Source organism: Microcaecilia unicolor, chromosome 4 (assembly GCF_901765095.1).
Source record: "Microcaecilia unicolor chromosome 4, aMicUni1.1, whole genome shotgun sequence".
In the NCBI taxonomy this organism is placed as follows: domain Eukaryota; kingdom Metazoa; phylum Chordata; class Amphibia; order Gymnophiona; family Siphonopidae; genus Microcaecilia; species Microcaecilia unicolor.
The window spans coordinates 356,966,795-356,988,662 of NC_044034.1; the positions used below are offsets into that span (position 1 = coordinate 356,966,795).

General features: G+C 45.9%; 1 protein-coding gene across 6 annotated transcripts in view; it reads left to right on the plus strand.

The window, feature by feature from the left end:
* Positions 1-21,868, plus strand: part of ADGRG2 (adhesion G protein-coupled receptor G2) — a 186,751-nt gene that overhangs the window by 147,093 nt on the left and 17,790 nt on the right. For 5 of the 6 annotated variants that reach the window (XM_030202278.1, XM_030202280.1, XM_030202281.1 and 2 more), the window contains 9 exons: positions 465-621; positions 5,211-5,354; positions 8,145-8,270; positions 11,988-12,033; positions 12,138-12,241; positions 13,954-14,078; positions 18,780-19,051; positions 20,541-20,640; positions 21,436-21,719. In XM_030202278.1, the coding sequence (XP_030058138.1) occupies positions 465-621; positions 5,211-5,354; positions 8,145-8,270; positions 11,988-12,033; positions 12,138-12,241; positions 13,954-14,078; positions 18,780-19,051; positions 20,541-20,640; positions 21,436-21,719 (1,358 nt within the window). Of the gene's footprint in view, positions 1-464; positions 622-5,210; positions 5,355-8,144; positions 8,271-11,987; positions 12,034-12,137; positions 12,242-13,953; positions 14,079-18,779; positions 19,052-20,540; positions 20,641-21,435; positions 21,720-21,868 lie in introns of those variants that run through there. The other variant, XM_030202283.1, reaches the window with a different exon arrangement.

Below are 21,868 nucleotides of genomic sequence, written 5' to 3' on the forward strand. Positions count from 1 at the left end.
CACCCGTAACTGTTTTGTCTGTCTGTATTATTTAGATTGAAAGCTCTTTTGAGCAGGGACTGTCTCTTTGTATCAGGTGTTCAGCGCTGCGTGTGTCTGGTAGCGCTATACAAATGCTAATAATAATAATACTATAAATCCCAGGGCAAGCAGTTGCTTCCCATGTCTGCCTCAATAGCAGACTATGGATTTTTCCTCCAGGAATTTGTCCAAACCTTTTTAAAACCCAGATACGCTAACCGCTGTTACCACATCCTCCAACAAAAGAGTTCGTTGAGTGAAAAATTATTTCCTCTTATTTGTTTTAAAAGTATTTCCATGTAACTTCCCTGAGTGTCCCCTAGTCTATGTACAGCCACACGCTTCTTGTTCATTTGGTGATATCAGTGTTAACTGTTCTCATCTCATTGATTTTGTGTAGTTAACATTAAAAGATAACCAGTTTTTTCCTGGCCTTTTCACAGATTAATTAATATTGTGGATACTGTTGGATTAAAACTGACTTTTCCAACCGAGTCTGTCAACTTTACAGCCACTTCCCTGGCCCTGGCTGTAACCAAAGTCAATGCAACCTCCTTCAAGCAAATCTCCTTTGCTGTTGAACAAACTTCTGATCTCCAGGTAGGCTAAGCTGCTGCTGGGATTTGGAAGGGGATGCAATTTTTTTTTTTTTTTTTTTTACATGAGGCAGGGCTTCTGACCAGGAGGTGGGATTTCCCTGGGAGGTTACTCTTATTTTTCATTCAAAGCCTGGAATGGGCAGCAGTAGGAGGTGGGAGAGTGATCACAGACTGCGCGGAATTCAGTATGTGGATTGGGTGGGTTTGTACCAGGGGCGTAGCCAGATACTCAGTTTTGGGTGGGCCTGGGCCCAACATGGGTGAGCAGAAGAACTCTGCCTTGACCCACAAGTGATTTGGTCTCTCCCTCTCTCGCCTGCATGCCATGTGGTCTCTCAAACATCCCCCCTCCCCCGAATAACTTTTAAATACCACTCGCCTCCACCTACCCTCCTCTCCTCCTTCCTGTACACATTAATTGATTTGATTTGCTTACTTTATTTCTTGTCTATTAGATTGTAAGCTCTTTGAGCAGGGACTGTCTTTCTTCTATGTTTGTGCAGCGCTGCCTACGCCTTGTAGCGCTATAGAAATGCTAAATAGTAGTAGTAGCAGTAAATAGCAGATTTTCACCAGCAGCAAGCAGCAACTAATACACACTGCTCATGTTGGTCCCACAGCCTTCCCTCTGATGCAACTTCCTGTTTCCACATAGGCGGGAATACAACAGAGGGAAGGATGTGGGGACGGTGAAACCAGTATGTATCAGTCACTGCAGATGAAGATCTGCTATTTACAAGGTATGCAGGAGGGCCAGCTGTTGGGAGTTCTTGGCTGGTGGGGCTTGGGGATCCCTGCCAGCCACATCATCTGTGTGCTGCTACTGGGTGGGCCTGAGCCCAAAGTGGGTGGGCCTGGGCCTATCCGGGCCCACCCTTGGCTACGCCACTGGTTTGTACTGGGCCTTGCAGCCAACCTTTAAAGATGGCCCCAGGAGTTCTACCAGGCACATTAGATAACATTCTGAGAATAACGTGACTTGCTGCCAGTTTACAGAAAAACACGTTACCTGTTTTGCATAATAAGTTGCTTTCATTATTTTTTTGATTTGCATTTATCTTACGGTTAAGCTGTGTTATCACCAATAAACATGCATTACAGGAAAATAATGGGGTCCTTTTTACTAAGCTGCGGCAAAAGGGGGCCTGTTCTGGTGTCAGTGCATGTTTTTGACGCGCTCTGAGGCCTCCTTTTACCGCAGCGGGTAAAATACTGTGTTTTTTTTTAAAGAAATGGTGGTGCGACAAGTGAAGCACTTGCTTCGTGGCCATTTGGGGTGGCGGTAAGGGCTCCTGCATTAACCCCGGCAGTAACCAGGCAGCACACAGCACTGCCCGACAGTGACGTTCCTAGGTCGGCAGCCACCCGGGGCGGATCGCCAATGTGCCCCTCCCCAGGTGCAGCACGACACCTCCCCCTCCCAGTGCATCAACCCCCCCCCCCCCCCCCCAGGTGCATTCTTGGCTGCTGGGAGCAGCCGCACGGCTCTCGGCTCCGCTGGCTCCCTGCTCCCTCTGCCCCAGAACAGGAAGTAACCTGTTCCGGGGCAGAGGGAGCAGGGAAACAGCGGAGCCAACAGGCGTGTGACTGCTCTCTGCACCCCTCCAGCGGTGTGCACCCGGGGCGGACCGCCCCCACCGCCCCGCCTTTGCTACGCCACTGCTGCCCGATTACTACCAGGTAAACACTGGCACTACAAAAATAATACTATTCAAACATAATACGGAATTCAAACATGCATGGGATAAACATAAAGGAATCCTGTTCCGAGGGAATGAATCCTCAGAAGCTTAGCTGAGATTGGGTGGCAGAGCCGGTGGTGGGAGGCGGGGCTGGTGGCTGGGAGGCGGGGATAGTGCTGGGCAGACTTATACGGTCTATGCCCTGAAAATGACAGATACAAATCAAGGTAAGGTATACACAAAAAGTAGCACATGTATCTTGTTGGGCAGACTGGATGGACCATGCAGGTCTTTTTCTGCCGTCATCTACTATGTTACTATTGTTACTATGTAGTGCCGGAAATGATGCCCGCTGGGGGTGTGAACTACCGCCGGGCTGCTGAGGTAGCCCAGATGTACTTCCAGTTTAGTGAGTGGTAAGCCCACATTGGGCATGAATTGGTCAATAACATACAGTATTGTGAGAGCACAGCTTTATGAAAGTTCTTGAAGTAATCAGAACCCAGAGAGTTTAGGCATCCTCATATAGGTTGAGGAAAGTCAACCAAGTGGGCTGTAAAGATTAGATGTACATCTATACGGAGTTAAGTCTGTAGGAGCAGCAGAGAAGTTTATCCATATTCTTTGGGAATGCTTGGGAGCAGGGCTGGCCTTAAGCAGGAGTGACGGGTGGCCGCACAGGGCCCCCCCCCCCCCCCCCCCGTACTTAACTGAGTCAGCTTTGCAACTGACGGCTGACCAAAAACATAAGAACATAATAGCCATACTGGGACAGACCGATGGTCCATCTAGCCCAGTATCCTTCTTCCAACAGTGGCCAACCAGGTCATAATACATGGCAGAATCCCAAACAGGAGCAAGATTCCATGCTATCAATCCCAGGGACAGCAGTGACTTTCCCCATTTCTATCTAAATAGCAGACTATGGGCTTTTCCTCCATGAATATGTCTAAACTTTGTTTAAACCCAGATACGCTTCTTTTCCCTTTCCCTTTCCATTGCCTTCTCTGTCTCCTTCTCTCTCCTCCTCTTCCTCCTTGGTAATCCTGCTCCTCCTCACTAAGATTACAATAGTAGTAGCGATTTAAGAATTCTGTTTAAATCCCTGACACCTCATTTGAAATCTTAAGCCCCAGGAGGGGGGGGGGGGGGGGAGTCCTGCATGGGAGAAAGAGTGGCCAGCAAGATCCCAGGAATCTAGATTTGTGGCTGTTTATGTTTTGTACTGGGCTGTAATCCTGAAAGAAGTCATTTTTGACAGCTGATCTGGTTTTTAGTCAACTTTCATTTGATTGGTCTCAATAACACTCGAGCATGCTCCCATCCTAGGCCAGGAAGATATGAGAACGCAATCAACATTACATTTCAAGAAAATTAGAACAGGAAGATAGTTTAAGCCAGTTAAAAAGAGACATTGACAAGGCTGTGCAGTGCATTTCTGAGCAATTTAACCGGTTACCAACCCTGGATTAGGTCCATCAAACTTTACTGCAGTGTAAGAGTAGAGAGCTTTTACTGTAATGGCGCGCAGTTTGCCTGACATCTTCTCCCTGTCTGCAATGGTGCCTCAGGGCTATCCAATAGCATTCCCACATTCATAAAGCAGGTACTACTGCTAGTACCGTGAGACTACCACTAGAGGTCGCAGCGGCCATTTTCAAGGTGGAACCTCGAGAGGCAGGAGTGAGTGAGGTTCACTCCTGTCTCAAGGACTACTAGACTACCAGGGACTGGAAGTAAACCTGAGAGGGCCTTCTGGGGCTCATGGGGACGTGAAGGAGGATCGGAGGTCCTGAGGGGATGGAGGGGGATTGGAGTGCTCCGGTTCATAACTGACAGCTGTGTGGGTGTTGGCCAATATTCAATGCCGGCACAAGTTAGGACTGCTTTTTTACCAGCAGCATTGCCTGGTTAAGTACCGCTGAATCTCGGTGGCCAGCCTACAGAGCATGATTTAAGCAGACAGATCTCTGGTGTACACTGATCTAAATCATGTGTATTCATGATGACATGTGGAAATTAAAAAGAGTAAGACCTTTCTTCCCAAGGTCAGTTTTTCGCAACCTGATACAATCTATGGTGCTCAGTCACCTAGACTACTGCAACGCACTTTACGCCGGCTGCAAAGAACAAATAATCAAGAAACTTCAGACAGCCCAGAACACTGCAGCTAGACTCATATTCGGTAAAACAAAATCCGAAAGTGCAAAACCCTTACGAGAGAAACTACACTGGCTCCCACTTAAAGAGCGAATCACGTTCAAAATATGCTCCTTAGTCCACAAAATCATTCACGGAGATGCACCAGCCTACATGTCAGACCTGATAGACTTACCACCCAGAAATGCCAAAAACTCATCCCGCACATTCCTTAACCTGCACTTTCCTAACTGCAAAGGTCTAAAATACAAACTAATGCACGCGTCAACCTTTACCTACTTGAGCGCATAGTTATGGAACGCATTGCCGCGCAACTTAAAAACGATCTACGAACTAACGGACCTCCGCAAACTACTGAAGACCCATCTCTTTAACATGGCATACCACAAAAATCAACCAATGTGAATATACACTGCTCCTCCATATGTACTCAGAACTCTCCTACAATATCTGCTTGTTATATTACTACCATGTCCTATCACTATCATGTTACCAAAAATCCTGCTGTAATACTAATTATCTATTTTCTAATATGCTTCCATTATTCACGATGTATTGTAAGCCACATTGAGCCTGCAAAGAGGGGGGGAAATGTGGGATACAAATGCAATAAATAAAATCGGAACAGTTACACATTTCTCCAGGAGAAGGTTGGGAACAGTTGCCTTAACCAACTGAACATTGCATTAAGGTTTTCTGTTCCATTTAATGCGCTGATCTATTAATGTCTTTTACCTTTCATTCTCAGGTCTCTATAGGAAGTGGGGAAAATAATGACAGCTCTGATACTGTTTTATTACCGTCATCTCTCCTGGCTGAATTATCTCCTGACGAAAAGAATTTGGCTTCTAGAATTCAGTTCAACTTCTTTGCAAAGACAACGCTGTTCAAGGTAATTTCTTGACTTGTTCTGTATAAGTCAGTCATAAGGTGAAGCAAATGTTTTCTTTGTTTTTGTCCAATTTAAAAGAATTACTTCAACATAACGAGCTCAGAAGGCATTCTCTGTTCATTGATTTAGTTGCTTTCTTGAAACTTGTCGTCTTTTGTGGAGCAGGATCTTATTGGTCTGTATTGATTCTGATGTCACAAATAAGTATTTTTTCACGGAGAGAGTAGTGGATGCTTGGAATGCTCTCCCACTGGAGGTGGTGGAGAGGAAAACGGTAACGGAATTCAAACATGCATGGAATAAACATAAAGGAATCCTGTTCCGAGGGAATGGATCCTCAGAAGCTTAGCCGAGATTGGGTGGCAGAGCCGGTGGTGGGAGGCGGGGATAGTGCTGGGCAGACTTATACAGTCTGTGCCAGAGCCGGTGGTGGGAGGCGGGGCTGGTGGTGGGAGGCAGGGATAGTGCTGGGCAGACTTCTACGGTCTGTGCCCTGAAAATGACAGATACAAATCAAGGTAAGGTATACACAAAAAGTAGCACGTATGAGTTTATCTTGTTGGGCAGACTAGATGGACCGTGCAGGTCTTTTTCTGCCGTTATCTACTATGTTACTATGTTAATATCACTCATATACACATTGTGTGAACTCATCAGGTGTGTACATGGTGTCATTTTAAATTGACACAGGATGAGTGTCCCCAGTGGCATTCCTAGGGGGGGCGGTGGGTGCGGTCCGCCTCGGGTGCACGCCGCTGGGGGGGGGTGCCGCGCGCCTGTCCGCTTCATTTGTTTCCATGCTCCCTCTGCCCCGGAACAGGAAGTAACCTGTTCCAGGGCAGAGGGAGCACAGAACAAACGTAGCAGACAGGCGCGCGGCACCCCCCCCCCCAGCGGCGTGCGCCCTGGGGGGGTGTCCTTTCGCCGGGGGGAGGGTCGCGCTGCACCCAGGGCGGGTGTTGCACCCGGTGGGCGGGGCATATTGGCGATCCGCCCCTGGTGTCAGCCCCCCTAGGAACGCCACTGAGTGTCCCTGCTTTTCATGTGTGCTGCAGCAAAGGACATGGTTATAGGTGACTAGACTGGTTCAGATAAAGGTGCAGAGTTCACTTGCGACACAATGCAACCAAAGACCATAACGAACATTACTTGACTTTTCGTTCCCCTTTTCCTCTCTAAGCTCCCCCAACTGTACATACCATACATGTACCTCATTCTACCACAATATCACTTTGTATTCATTCATACCATGTATTTGTTCAGACCGCAATCGGCAACGCCGTTATCGGTTATATGTAAACCACATTGAGCCTGCAAAAGGTGGGAAAATGTGGGATACAAATGTAACAAATAATGCATACCTTCTGTACCTGAATGTACACTGATTCAATAGCTTTTGAGCTTCCAGGCAGTATATAAGAAATCAGATACAAATTATTTAAAAAATTGAAAAATCATAGAAATATTCATTCTATTTTTGTAAACTCATACACAATTCATTTTGCTATGCTTATTTGCTTTTTCCAATGAGGCTGTCTGGCCTGGGAATCAGAAAAAGCCAGAAGATGTCCAAATTTACCTAGTCCCCACCTTCTCACCCCTCAGTAGCAGGGTAAGCAACCTCCAACCCTTGGGATCACCAATCTGCTCAGATTTTCAGGATATTCCTAATGAATATTCATGAGACAGATCTGCATGTGACTGAAACGGTGTGCATGGAAATCTCTCTCATGCATATTGTCACAAAACACCAAGCACCCACCTGGGGTTACTCTGTGGTCACCTGAAGGGTCTGCCCAGTACTGCCCAGCCTTGCCTGCACTTGGGCTCATGCTCTATACTAGCATCCTCCGCCCACCGACTGGGTCCCGCTTACCTCTGGGCTAGTCTCCCACTCTCAGGTTATTCCCCAGTGATTTCTAGGATACTGCGTCCACACTCCAGGGGTCCCACAGTTCACAGAAAGCACCCACAGACCCAAAAATACAAACCAGGCTTCTTAGTCCAGAGCAGCAGAGTCAATAAAATAAATAAGGTTTATTGTGAAGAATTTGAACAGAAAAAGCTGAATCTATACCGTACGTAATTGAAGTGGCAACACATTCATAATTTTGGACCAGCTACCGTAAAAATGGATCTCCTATAGTCTTCCAGTCTGAAGGTATTTCTAGCTGTACATTTGCAGTAGATCTGTAACTATCTTGGAGGATAATAAATCTTTAAATTTGAAGCTATTATTGGAGAGACAGTATTATTAAGAATTTTAAACGTAAGTTATAAAATTTTGAACTCCACGCTCTGTTTTGGGAGCCAATGTAAATGTCTTAAATTTGGTGAACATTGGCAGGGGGTTCTGAACAGATCACAGAGAAAACACAGGAAGGCAGTTTCAATTCAAGTCAAATTATTTAGTGTGAACAAGGGAAATACTTTGCAGGGGTTTGTTTGTTTTTTTTGGTACCGAGACTTACATTTGTCAGGGGCAAGAGCAGTGTTAAAGCCCTCCTGCTCATACTTAACTCTTCCTCCTTGATTCCCTAATGTGTTTGTCACTTATGAACTTTTATCACAATATTACTCTGTATTTGTTAAACCGGAATTGGCGATCGCCATCACAGTACTACGTAAGCCACATTGAGCCTGCAAATAGGTGGGAAAATGTGGGATACAAATGCAACAAATAAATAAATAAATAAAGGTTAAGAACCCTGTTATAAAGGGTCAGAATTTCTTTGATTCTTTTCTGGATATTAATCGACCTGTTCTCCTTTTGTATACTGCCTTATACAGAGTGGCTCTGAATGGAATAGGTCTCTGATCAGCTCTGTTATCTCTTCGAGTGTCGCTAACATCACCCTGACTAATCTGAAAGAGGATGTCACTGTGATTCTGAAGACAAACAGGCAACCGAATCAGGTACAGCACCATCTCTAATGGAAAACTATACTGCAGCCAGCAGACAGAGGGCGATAAATGTAATTACATGAGACAGAGGCCTGTCAGCACTGCCTCTACCACACAGTGGTCCAGAAAGGGGGCGGATCCCTATCCCTGCCCTCTGCCTTAAAAACATATTCAGTGTTGCCAGGGCTGCGGGTTTCTCGCCCAATTGGGCTGCTTTCTGCGAGCAGCTGCAGCTTTTTCACACCGCATGCGGGTTGCGGGATTTTGGGCGGCTTTTATAAGCCCCGCTGGTGGTTTTTTCGCCCACTTAGGTTTTTCCCCCGCGGCCGCTGGCTGCGGCTTGGCTGGTTTTCCCGCAGCCGCGGCCATTAGAAGCCCCACAGAGGCAGGCTTAATGATGTCATTTTTATGCAAATGGACTCATTAATATTTATTAATGTCATTCATATGCAAATTGACTCATTAATATTTATTAATGATGCCGTTCACATGCAAATTGACTTTGTGCGGTTTGGGGCTGGCTTTGGGAGTGACAAATTTTTTCCATCTGGCAACACTGAACATATTGTAGTTAGTAAAACTCAGGGAACCTCGGTAAGAAGGAACCAGGTTGTACATAAGGGCAGGAAAAGACCAATCGGCCTCTTTGGTCTGCCTGGTCATGCTCATCCATTCTGCTAAGAATAGAACCCAGCTGCCAGCCTTATTATTTATTAAGGAGCCTTTTTACTAAGCGTCGGTAAACCCAAAGCGAGCTTACTGCTTGCTCTTCTGGAACTACCGCTGGAGCCCGGTGGTAGTTCCAACCCACTGAGCGCGCCATTTCCGGCGCTACAAAAATATGTTCTATTTTTGTAGCACCGGTGCTTACCCGGCAGTAATCGGCACTGCCTGGTTACTGCTGGGTTAGCGTGGGAGCCCTTACCGCCACCTCAATGGGTGGCGGTAAGTGCTCCCTCCTGAAATGGCCGCATGGCAAGTGGTTCACTTACCGCATGGCCGTTTCTTTTTGACCAAAAAAAACCCCAACCTTTGACCCGCTACGGGTCAAAAACATGCACTGACGCTAATGCAGGCCCCCTTTTACCACAGCTTAGTAAAAGGACCCTTAAAAGATTTAGAAAACCACCCCCTGGCTAAAGTGAGGCCATACACAGCTATGTGCAAATCGAGAACAACACGTACAACTTCCATACAAGCAACCAGATTTCCATGTATGATAAACGGAACTACCAGGAAGATCATGAAATGAAAATTAAATTAAAAACAAATTTTCAGTCAGTACTGCGACTGTACTTAAAGACCAATGCTTAAATTAATATATATATTCAGTGCCACTATCTGTATAGGTAACTAGATGGACCACGCAGGTCTTTTTCTGCCGTCATCTACTATGTTACTATGTTACTATGTATAGGTAACGGTGCTGATTATACAGAAATTGCAGTCACCGTGCCAGCGCTATTGTTTAGTTTAGGCCATTCGGCAGGCCTAAACCAAACGTATAAGTTACCCAGATAGTAGCTGAATATAGCTCCTATCTAGATAATTTTTTGGTCTGCCTCATCCCACCCCACTCCTGGGGTCATTCAGTCATTCAGTCGTATTTTCAGTCTAGCACATTCCATATAAGTTCCAAAAATACTACTACTACTACTACTACTTAACATTTCTAAAGCGCTACTAGGGTTACGCAGCGCTGTACAATTTAACATAAAAGGACAGGCCCTGCTCAAAGAGCTTACAATCTAAAGGACAAGTGAGTAGACGATACGATGGAGGCAGGCTTTAAGCAGAGACTTGAAGATGGAGGTGCAGGAGCCTGGTTTTACCGAAGTACATTCAGTCTCATTTATATTTAACCTTGCTACAAGAGGCCATTTATGCTATTGATCATGGATCATTTTGGCCGCATAATTAAAAAAATCACTTAAGATAAAAAGAGCACTCACTGGGGATACTGCAGCCTGAAACATCTAGTAAACCAAACTAAATATTATTCAGATAGTTTAAAGGCTACCTAGGCCCCTTCTGAAAGAGGGAGATGGGCATAACTTTATATATTGCACACATTATTATTATTATTATATTTTTTCAGTACAATTATACCCACCAATTGTTACATTCCTGGGCAGTTAACAAAGTAACGTACATAATGCAATACATTAAATAAAAGAAACAGTTCAACATCCATAATAAAATAAACTACAATATTATAAAATAATAACAACAAAACAGACATAGCAAACATAAAATCAATACAACTTCAAAATGTATTGTGAAAAGCAGATGTAAATAAGTAAGCTTCCACCATTTTATAAAGTTCTAAAAAAATCACTGTCTCCTCGTAAGGTAAATCATTGCACCAAGAAGAGCCCTGCACTCTAGCACATGTATGATTCATGCATATCTCTCCTAGGGTTCCTTTAACTAAGGTACACTAATGGATTTAGCACACACTAAAGAATTAGTGTACGTTAAGCGCCACGCAGCCCATAGGTATACAATGGGCTGCGCAGCATTTAGCATGCACTAAATTCATTAGTGCACTTTAGTAATATGATCCCCAACAGTAGAGACAGCTAATAATTTTGGGGCAGTGTCTCCCAATGGGTTTGTTTTGCACGTACCATGACAGTAATGAGCCTCAGTCCTAAACCAGAGTATGTGGAGTATGGGCTCAGTCTCTCAGATTTACTGCTGATGCTTATTGTAATACTTGCATCATACCAAAGAGAGCTTCCTTTTGGAGTTCATATGATGTTACTGTTACACGTATGGGATGTGCAACTAGTCTGTGCCTTTGGGTTTATTGTGACCCACCTGCATCGAATACAACTACTACTACTTATCATTTCTATAGTGCTACTAGACGTACTCAACTCTGTACACTGGACATGAAGAGTCAGTCCCTGCTCGACAGAACTTACAATCTAATCAGGACAGATAAGGGATAAGGACAAAGAGTAGCAAGATTCTGGAATCCCCAAGAGTAGCAAGATTCCGGAATCCCCAAGAGTAGCAAGATTCCAGAATCCCAAAGAGTGGCAAGATTCTGGAATCCCAGAGAGTAGCAAGATTCTGTGCGGAATCCCAGAGTAGCAAGATTCCGGAATCCCAAAGACTACTACTACTTATCATTTCTATAGCACTACTAGATGTACGCAGTGCTGTACACTGAACATGTAAGAGACAGTCCCTGCTCGACAGAGCTTACAATCTAATCAGGACAGACAAATAGGACAGATAAGGGATAAGGACAAAGAGTAGCAAGATTCCTGAATCCCAAAGAGTAGCAAGATTCCAGAATCCCAAAGACTACTACTACTTATCATTTCTATAGTGTTACTAGATGTACACAGTGCTGTACGCTGAACATGTAAGAAACAGTCCCTGCTCGACAGAGCTTATAATTTAATCAAGACACAAAAAGGGATAAGGGAATTACTTAAAGTGGGAATTATAAAACAGACATGGGTACTGAACAGGTGAGTAGGGAATAGGAGTTAAAAGCAGCATCAAAAAGGTGGGCTTTTAGCCTAGATTTGAAGACAGCCAGAGATGAAGCATGATGTACTGGCTCAGGAAGTCTATTCCAGGCATATGGTGCAGCAAGATAAAAGGAACAGAGTCTGGAGTTGGCAGTGGAAGAGATCAAACGTAGACCTTCTGCCTCTGAAAAACTGCATATCTTATCAGTATTGCCTCTGTGCTTTTATTTTTATGCAGGAAAACAACCCCGTGTATTGCGTGTTTTGGAACTTTAGCGCTGATGGTATGTATATCACGTTTCCTCTCTCTGTCTCTCATGTTTCTCGTGTATAATCTGACAGAAACATTTCTGATCTTAATGAACTCCGCCTGGCTCTCTTCTAACAGGGGGACTTGGGAACTGGTCATCTGAAGGCTGCACAGTGACTTCTTCAACAATCAATCAGACAATCTGCAAATGCAACCACCTAACCAGCTTTGGAGTTCTTCTGGTAATCTAACCTTCCTGGATGATGCACTGAACACTGACACAGCTTTAGTAGTGCTTGTGTGAGGGGAACAGATATGACCAGTTACCTTCCACGTGGCCTTGCGATGCTGTAGTGAATGTCAGTCCGGAACAAGACTGCAACCCATCTGGTTACTTATTTCTTCTCAGGACAGGCAGCCCCTCCTTACCTCTCAACCCTCATCTCCCCTTATGTTCCTACCCGTAACCTCCGCTCTCAGGACAAATCCCTCCTTTCAGTACCCTTCTCCACCACCGCCAACTCCAGGCTCTGCCCTTTCTGCCTTGCCTCACCCCATGCATGGAATGGACTCTCCGAACCCATACGCCAGGCCCCCTCCCTACCCATCTTTAAATCATTGCTCAAAGCCCACTTCTTCAATGTCGCCTTCGGCACCTAACCACTACACCTCTACTCAGGAAATCTAGACTGCCCCAACTTGACATTTCGTTCTTTAGATTGTAAGCTCCTCCGAGCAGGGACCATCCTTCTTTGTTAATTTGTACAGCGCTGCGTAACCCTAGTAGCGCTCTAGAAATGTTAAGTAGTAGTAGTAGTAGGCTGGCCCGGTCCTATTTTATCCCACATTTAACTTTTCATTGGCAGTGTTTAGTGCCTGCAGGGCTAGAACAAGGGTAGGCACAAACCGTATTATCGAAACAAAAGATGGACGCCCATCTTTTTTGAAAATACGGTCCGGCCCGCCCCTTCGCGGACCCGTCCACGGAGATATGCGCCCATGGAGATGGGCGTTCGCGTTCGATTATGCCCCTCTAAGGCTGGCAGGGGTTGGGGACCTCCTCCAACAAAGTTACCTGGTGGCAGCGGGGGAGGGTTGTCGGCGGCGACGACGGGAGGGGAGGTCAAAAGCGGCGGGGGGGGTCAAAAGTAGAGGGGGCCAGGGCTAAATCTGTGGGGGCCCATGCCCCCGTGGCCCCACCTAGCTACGCCCCTGCTATATGCTATACATAAACAGCTTGAGCACTGGGAACTTAATGGATTGACGTAACACTTCCCTCCCTGGCCTACTGGAAACTCTGTCTGGGATTTATATTTTTTTGACACTGGTTCGTCTTTTCTCGATATTCTCATTGTTGGTTCCTTTAAATATGACAGTATTTGTTTTTTTTTTTTATAGTGCAGCCTTATTGCTTGACTTGTGTAGATGAATTACAAGACCATTCAGTTCCTGCATCAATATTCCACTGTACTGTTCATTTCTTTGTTATGTTTCTAATAACACAATAAAAATGATTTGAAATTTAAAACAGATAGAAAACGTGGAGCAGGGGTGTAGCCAGACAACAGATTTTGGGTGGGCCTAGGCAAGAATTGGGGGGGCACCAAGTGTTCTCTCCCCCCCCCCCCCCCAAAAAAAAAAAAAATCTCAGTTGGTGGGAAAACGCTTCTTTCCACCTTGGCAGCAGTATTGCACTGAAAACTGAGCATGCGCAGGTGCCAGTGTCGTGGAGAGTAGCATTTTTGTTACCATCAGGGGGAAATCTTCAGCTGGTGGAGCTTGGGATTCCCACCAGTTACCACTAAACATGTGCTACTGTTGGGTGGGCCTGAGCCATAAATGGGTGGGCCCTGGCCCACCTAAGCCCACCTGTGGCTATGCCACTGACATGGAGTAGTCGCTTTCAAAGAAATACCTCTTTGATGCTGATAACCCTTTTATGTTTGTGTTTTAGGACCTGTCTCGAAACTCCAACATTCCTCCTGAGCACCTGCTCATTCTGACATTCATCACCTACATAGGCTGTGGCCTGTCTGCAATTTTCCTCTCTGTCACTCTCGTGACCTATCTAGCTTTCGAGTAAGTATCTGCAAAATTAGGCACTCTTACTGAGCAACACTAGCACATGCAGTAGCGTATCAAGGGTGGGGCGGTGGGAGCGGTCCGCCTCGGGTGCAGGGAGCGAGAGAGTGCGTGGAGCAGGTGCTGTGTGACTTTTACTTCCTGTTCCGGGTCAGGGGACCGGCAAAGCCAACAGCTGCACCAGATAGGTCTGGTGATGCACTTCGAGGGGGGTAGGGGTGTGCGATGTGCTTCGTGGGGGGAGGGGGGGTGACGCGCTGGGGGAGGGCTCAGCGGTGACCAGGCTAGGAATGCCACTGAGCACACATGAGTTCTACATGGCTGCCAAATTCACCCATATAGAAAATCCCATTCCAGTACTCTCACTTGGCATTTGTTGAATCATGTTACGGACTAATGCAGATTCATAGATTGGGCACCCAGTAACGGACGCGTTGCCGGCCTGAGCTAGCACAAGTTTGAAACCTGTGAGCTTTTTCAAACCCTTTTTGTAGCTAAAATCATGTCCAATTGCAACTTATCGTTTGAGGATGCTCTTCACTCCAATTTTTTTGTTTGAGTGGACAGTTCGGAGTTGGTTGAAAAAATTCAAGTATAAGATTTGTTAGCATTATGTGTGCGGCTTTGGCTGTGAAAGTAATTTAGCCTGAAGAGCAAGGAATCAAAATAAGACAAGGGCAAGAATGACATTCAGTACCAACCCTTTCAAACTGGCAGCTGTCCATAAACGCGCTAAAGAAGTTTGGGAATATTATAGTGAAATTTTCCATTGCTTTCCTGGGATGCCAAGGATTCCTGGCAGGGTTACACGTATGGTTGTATAAAACATTTGTATAATGCTGTTTGTATAGTTATCAGTGTCCGCATAACACGGTCACATATGGGCTGATGGTGAAAAGCACCCCCCCCTCCCCCGAGCTTCCTATCTCAGTAAAGAAAGATTAAGGAATGGACACAAAGCAGGGTCAAACAACCTCTCAGGTTCATACTGGTGATAGCAGAGATTAGATTCAGTGTCGTCCTGTTTCTAGATATCACAAGGAAGCTATGCTGGCAGCTGATCAGGGGCGTAGCTACGGGTGGGCCTGGGTGGGCCCAGGCCCACCCAATCTTGGCTCAGGCCCGCCCAAGCGACGACGACTGGAACGGCGACTTTTACCCGAAGTCGCAACAACGAACGGGCAGGCAGCGCTGCGGTAGTAAAAACAACAAGGAGACTGGTTCGACTCTCCGTCCTTCACTTCCCTCCCTCTGCGTCCCGCCTTCCTCTGACGTCATTTCCTTTCGGGCGGGACGCAGATGGAGGGAAGTGAAGGACGGAGAGTCGAACCAGTCTCCTTGTTGCTTTTACTATCGCAGCGCTGCATGCCCGTTCGTCGCTGCAACTTCGGGAGTAGACTGGAACGGAAGTTGGCTTGGAGATGCTGTGAAGGGGGAGGGGGGACACGCTGAATAGAAGGGGGAAGGGGATGGACAGAAACAGGATAGGCAGGGGAGAGAGGTGAATTGCTGCACAACAGGGATGGAAGGAGGGGAAAGGGGAAAGGAAATTTGCTGGAGATGGATGGCTAGAGGAGAGGAGAGGGCAGGGGAGAATGGAGAGTTGCTGGACATGGAGCAGAGGGCAGGGGAAAGAAGAAAATTGCTGGACATGAATGGATGGAGCAGAAAGGGGAGAGTGGAAATTTGCTGGAGCTGGATGGCTGGAGGAGAGGGCAGGGGAGAATGGAGAGTTGCTGGACATGGAGCAGAGGGCAGGGGAAAGAAGAAAATTGCTGGACATGAATGGATGGAGCGGAAAGGGGAGAGAGGAAATTTGCTGGAGATGGATGGCTGGAGGAGAGGGCAGGGGAGAATGGAGAGTTGCTAGACGAATGGATGGAGGGAGGGGAGAGAAGTCAGGAAGGAGGTGCACATGGATAGAGGGGATGGAAGAGAGGAGAAATGCTGGACATGGATGGAGTGGAGGGCAGGGAAGAGAGGAGAAATGTTGGACAAGGATGGAGGTAAGGAAAGACAAAGGAAGGAGATGCACATGGATGGAGGGGAAGGGAGAGAGGAGAAATGCTGGACATGGATGGAGGGAAGGGAAGACAGTGGAAGTAGATGCACATGGATGGAGGGGAGTGAGGAGAAATGCTGGATATGGATGGAGGGAAAACTGCTGAGTTTAAGGGCTGGGTTGGAACACGTTGAGGGCAGATACTGAAACTCGAGGAAGGATAGGGGCAGGGCTACAGATGGTAGACAGGACGCATAAGGACACAGGAGTATGGTGGACATGGTGAGTGAAAAAATATCAAATGGAAAGAAGACACTGCGTAAAACAGAAGACACTGGGACCAAAGCGAATAGATCAGACAACAAAGGTAGAAAAAAGTATTTTATTCAGAATTTATTAATTTGAATATGTCATCTTTTGGAAATGTGCATCTGTGATATTTTGCATGTAAGTTTAAATTTTTCTGGTATTGCTGCATGCTGAGTCTGACTTCTTGAGTTAACTTTCCAGTTCAGTATTTTGCCTTCATATTTTTTGATCTTTAGTTCCTTGTGTCATGTCTGTTGTGTCATGTGTTTTTCAAGTGTGATCAAGGTGCAGTATTCTGCTAGCATGTAGTATTTGCAGCCCTTTTTGTTTTCCTTTTTTTTTTTTCACGAAGTAGTGTATTGGTGTTTTAGAGCCTAGTGTAATTACAGTTCTGCCTTTTCAAGCATAATGTTGTAGCTCATCCTGTCCTTGGAATTAGTGCTGTTATGGTTTTAAAGATATGAGTGTGTTTTTGCACAAGTTTGTGTATAGCATTTTGCAGTGGAGAGATTGTGGGATAATGTAATTATATTTAAAAATATCAATTTTTCCATTAAGTATGTATGTGGTTATACTGATGCAGGGCAGCTGTTGGGCAGACTACTTAGAAATCCATCATCAAGTGAATTCTTAGGCATTATTTTGTAGGATCCCAAGAGACACTACTCATACTTATATAGACAGTGCGTGCCCACCCATATTAGCTCTGGGCCCACCCAAAATCTCAGGTCTGGCTACGCCACTGCAGCTGATCGATACGAAAACAGTCATAAGTTGTATTTACCTCTTTTAACTCTGCCAGATTTTCAACATGGAAACAGAATTACTCCAAAAACACTTTGCACCTGCTTTTTGCAGTGCACATTTTTGTAGGTTAAAATATGCATATACGTTCAAAATTTCAACAGTATGTGTGTAAATGCAAAGCCCATTCCCACCCCACACTCAGGAACTTATGTTTCTATATATGCATGGACGTTTGCCTGCATATCGGCTGAGCAATTTTGTAAATGGCCGTGTTGGTACCTAAGTAGATACCACAGGTTTATCCACAGGAAAATGCCTTTACAAATTACCCCAGACCCCCCCCCCCCCCACCAAGTGACCTATAGCCTGAGTTTCAGGAGAAAGAGCCGGCCTAAATCCGGACTGCCCTCTGAAGTCCTGTTTGCTTCAAAATGTCCATCTGTCTGTTGGATTGAAAGCTCCACGGATCAGGGAGTACTAGTACTACTTAACATTTATAAAGCGCTATCAGGGTTACGCAGCGCTGTACAATTTAACACAGAGGACAGTCCCTGCTCGAAGGACCTTACAATCTAAAGGTCAAAGAAGTGCAGTCAATCAAATTGGGGCAGTCTAGATTTCCTGAATAGATGAATAATGGTTAGGTGCCGAAAGCGACATTGAAGAGGTGGGCTTTGAGCAAGGATTTGAAGATGGGCAGGGAGGGGGCTTGGCGTATGGGCTCAGAGAGTTTATTCCAAACATAGGGTGAGGCGAGGCAGAAAGGGTGGAGCCTGGAGTTGGCGGTGGTGGAGAAGGGTACTGAGAGGAGGGATTTGTCCTGTGAGCGGAGGTTACGGGTAGGAGCGTAAGGGGAGATAAGGGTAGAGAGGTAATGAGGGACTGCAGATTGAGTGCATTTGTAGGTTAATAAGAGAAGCTTGAATTATATGCGGTACCTGATCGGAAGCCAGTGAAGTGACTTGAGGAGAGGGGTGATATAAGCATATCAGTCTAGGCGGAAGATAAGATGCGCAGCAGAGTTCTGAACAGATTGAAGGGGGGATAGATGGTTAAGTGGGAGGCCAGTGAGGAGTAGGTTGCAGTAGTCAAGGACTATACAATGCTGAGTTTAACCCTAGTGCTAAATACCTGTTTAGCAGTAGTAAGAGCAGAGCCAGTCTAACATTTGTGGTTTGGCTTTCAAACAGTGGCGTAGCTATGGGTGGGCCTGCGTGGGCACAGGCCCACCCAATCTTGGCTCAGGCCCACTCTGATGCAGCGCCACACTGCTCTCTTCCCCCCTCTCCTCCGCGGCGTCCTGGCATCTGCACTCCAATCTTTGAACCCGACATCAGAGAGGGAAGGAGTTCAGAGACAAGAGTGTAGATGCCGGGAAGCCACAGAGGAGAGGGAGAAGATGAGGGGTAGGTGAAAAAAACCCTCTTATGTTCTTAAAAAATATCCTCGGGAAGATATTTGTGATGTATGGTTGGGGGGAGGGGGCACGTGCGCTTGGAAGGGTCCATCCAATTTACCTCTGGGCCCAACCAAAATACCGAGTCTGGCTATGCCTCTGCTTTCAAGGCATCGGTAAACTCACTGTAAAAGTCTTCTCTGTGCAGCCATCCATTCATTTGTTGCTGTTGTCTTTTTTTGAGGAAACTCCGGCGGGACTATCCTTCCAAAATCCTCATCCAGCTGTGTGCTGCTTTACTGCTGCTCAACCTGGTCTTCTTGCTGGATTCATGGATTGCTCTGTACAATGATATTCCGGGACTTTGCATCTCTGTCGCCGTTTTCCTGCACTATTTCCTCTTGGTGTCCTTCACCTGGATGGGTTTGGAGGCCTTCCACATGTATCTCGCCCTCGTCAAGGTGTTCAACACCTATATTCAGAGATACATCCTTAAGTTCTGCATCGTTGGCTGGGGTAGGTATATTTTGCAAGGCTTTCAGCTCTAGAGAGAAGCTACTGGACTTTGCATGGAACAGTGGCATAAATGAGGCGGATTGATTTCAAATCGTGTGTTATAGTTATTAAAATCTTGACCACTGCCTCTATGATGCAATTTTTAACATTACTTCATGGTGCCACTTCAAGATATAATAGCAGGGACCAGTTTTTATTATATTTTCCAAAAGTAACTAAATTGAAGTTAAGTAAACATCATTCTGTATCTTTACAATATGGAGTGGGTTACCTCTATCACTTAGGGCTTATAGACATCGTTTGAGTTTTTGAAAACATTTGAAAGTGTTTTTTTTTTTATTTTAGTTATATTTGTACCCTGTGCTTTCCCACTCATGGCAGGCTCAATGCAGCTTACATGGGGCAATAGAGGGTTAAGTGACTTGCCCAGAGTCACAAGGAGCTGCCTGTGCCTGAAGTGGGAATCAAACTCAGTTCCTCAGGACCAAAGTCCACCACCCTAACCACTAGGCCACTCCTCCACTGTTGCTACTATTTGAGATTCTACATGGAATGTTGCTATTCCACTAGCAACATTCCATGTAGAAGTCGGCCCTTGCAGATCACCAATGTGGCCGCGCAGGCTTCTGCTTCTGTGAGTCTGACGTCCTGCACATATGTGCAGGACCTCAGACTCATAGAAACAGAAGCCTGCACAGCCTTCTACATGGAATGTTGCTAGTGGAATAGCAACATTCCATGTAGAATCTCCAATAGTATCTATTTTATTTTTGTTACATTTGTACCCTGCACTGTCCCACTCATGGCAGGCTCAATGCGGCTTACATGGGGCAATGGAGGGTTAAGTGACTTGCCCAGAGTCACAAGGAGCTGCCTGTGCCTGAAGTGGGAATCAAATCAGTTCCCCAGGACCAAAGTCCACCACCCTAACCACTAGGCCACTCCTCCACTCCTCTTCTGTATGGTCTTTAAAACTCTTGATGTTAAATAGTATTGATTTATTTATTTATGATATTTATATCCCACATTATCCCGAAAACAAGCTTGAATTCAATGTGGCTTATTTTGCACTGGGTATACTGGAGCTGTAACAGCTTACAGAAATTATTTATAATGAAAAAAAGTCACGTTATTTTTTTTCTCCTATACTTGTATAATATTTTCAATGATGTCTGTTTATATGCGCCATGGCTGGTATAAGGTGTGTGGCTAATGTGGGTGTGGCTATAATAGGGGTGGAGTCATATGTGGTGACCCCACCCACAATGAGTACTGGCACCTTTTTTTCTACAAAAAAAAGCACTGGAAAGCGTAAACAGACGCTTCACGTCTACCCGTTCCACTCCACTCATTATTTTATAGACCTCTATCATATCTTCTCTCAGCCGTCTTTTCTCCAAGCTGAAGAGCCCCAGTTCCCTAAATGGAACTGATCTATGATTCTCTCCTTTTGTACTGTACTGAGTCTCTGACTTTCACCCCTATTCAGGTCTGCCAGCAGTAATTGTGGCCATCGTAGTAGCTATAAGTAGACAGTTCTATGGGAGTGGATCATATGGAAAATTTCCAAGTGGATCATCTGATGAATTGTAAGTAAACTCATAGAGGACTAACAGTAAAATTTTATTAAGCTTTTGTGTAATATGTCTGATATTGAATGGTATGATTGTTTTCTATTTAGGGCCAGATTTATATGTGGCATAAATTAAGGCAGAGAACAGGAGATACCTCAGGGTCCATTTTCTTTCACAGTTTTGTACAGGAGCACCTTTCCTCCATGCATTTAGCTTTCTGCAGCTTCAAGGAGGTATCAGGGCCACCGAGAGACAAAGCCGAGCCTCGGGCGGGGCTGCCACAGCTGCCCCCCACCCACACACTGTGGCTGCCGCTGCCCCCCGCTTCCCCCCCCCCCCCCCCACACACACACACACTTGGGCAGCCACGGCCCTCTACCCCCTTAGCTTCCTGCGTCTGCTCTGCCCTCAGTCTGTCATTCTTCTGCTCCTGTGTGCCGGGACTCGGGTTATCACGTTAACGCAATCAACCGGGTCCTGAAACACAGGAGCAGGAGACAGACCCTGTGCCAGTCCCCCCTCGCCAGAAAATCATGGTAAAATAACCCCAGCCAGACGTTAGGGAGCATCTAGCCTCAAATCTGCAGCCCAGTGCTCCCAGGCCACATCTAGGAAGCTTCCTCCCACCTCCCTGATCCAAGCCTCCAACTCCCTCAATCAAACCCCAGCCTGCACTGGACTTACAAGATTGTGGTCCAGGCTTAGGCTGGGTCCATAGCAGATAGTCTTGCACGGCAGCATCTTGCTCCTGCTGTCTAGGGCTCTTGCTCTGATCCTAACAGTCTGCCATTATGTTCTTGCTTCCGTTAGCTGCTGGATTAATAACAACATCGTGTTCTATGTCACTGTGGTGGGCTACTTCTGTCTGATATTTTTGGTGAACATCAGCATGTTTATAGTGGTTCTTATTCAGCTCTTCCGAATTAAGAAGAAAAAGCAGTTGAGCAGCCAGAAGAAGAGCAGTTTCCAGAACCTCCGCAGTGTGGCTGGCATCACGTTCTTGCTGGGAACCACCTGGGGATTTGCCTTTTTTGCTTGGGGACCACTCAATCTTCCCTTTATGTACCTATTTGCCATCTTCAATACCTTGCAAGGTGAGATTTCTGCTGCTTCCTAACTGTAGAATATGCTTATTAATAGTGAGATTATAAACTAATACTATGATACATAATAATTCTCACCTCCAACGTTCTGTGCTTGGGACCGTGGCTCCTTGGCTGGAGGTGGTCTGTGAGGCAGACAC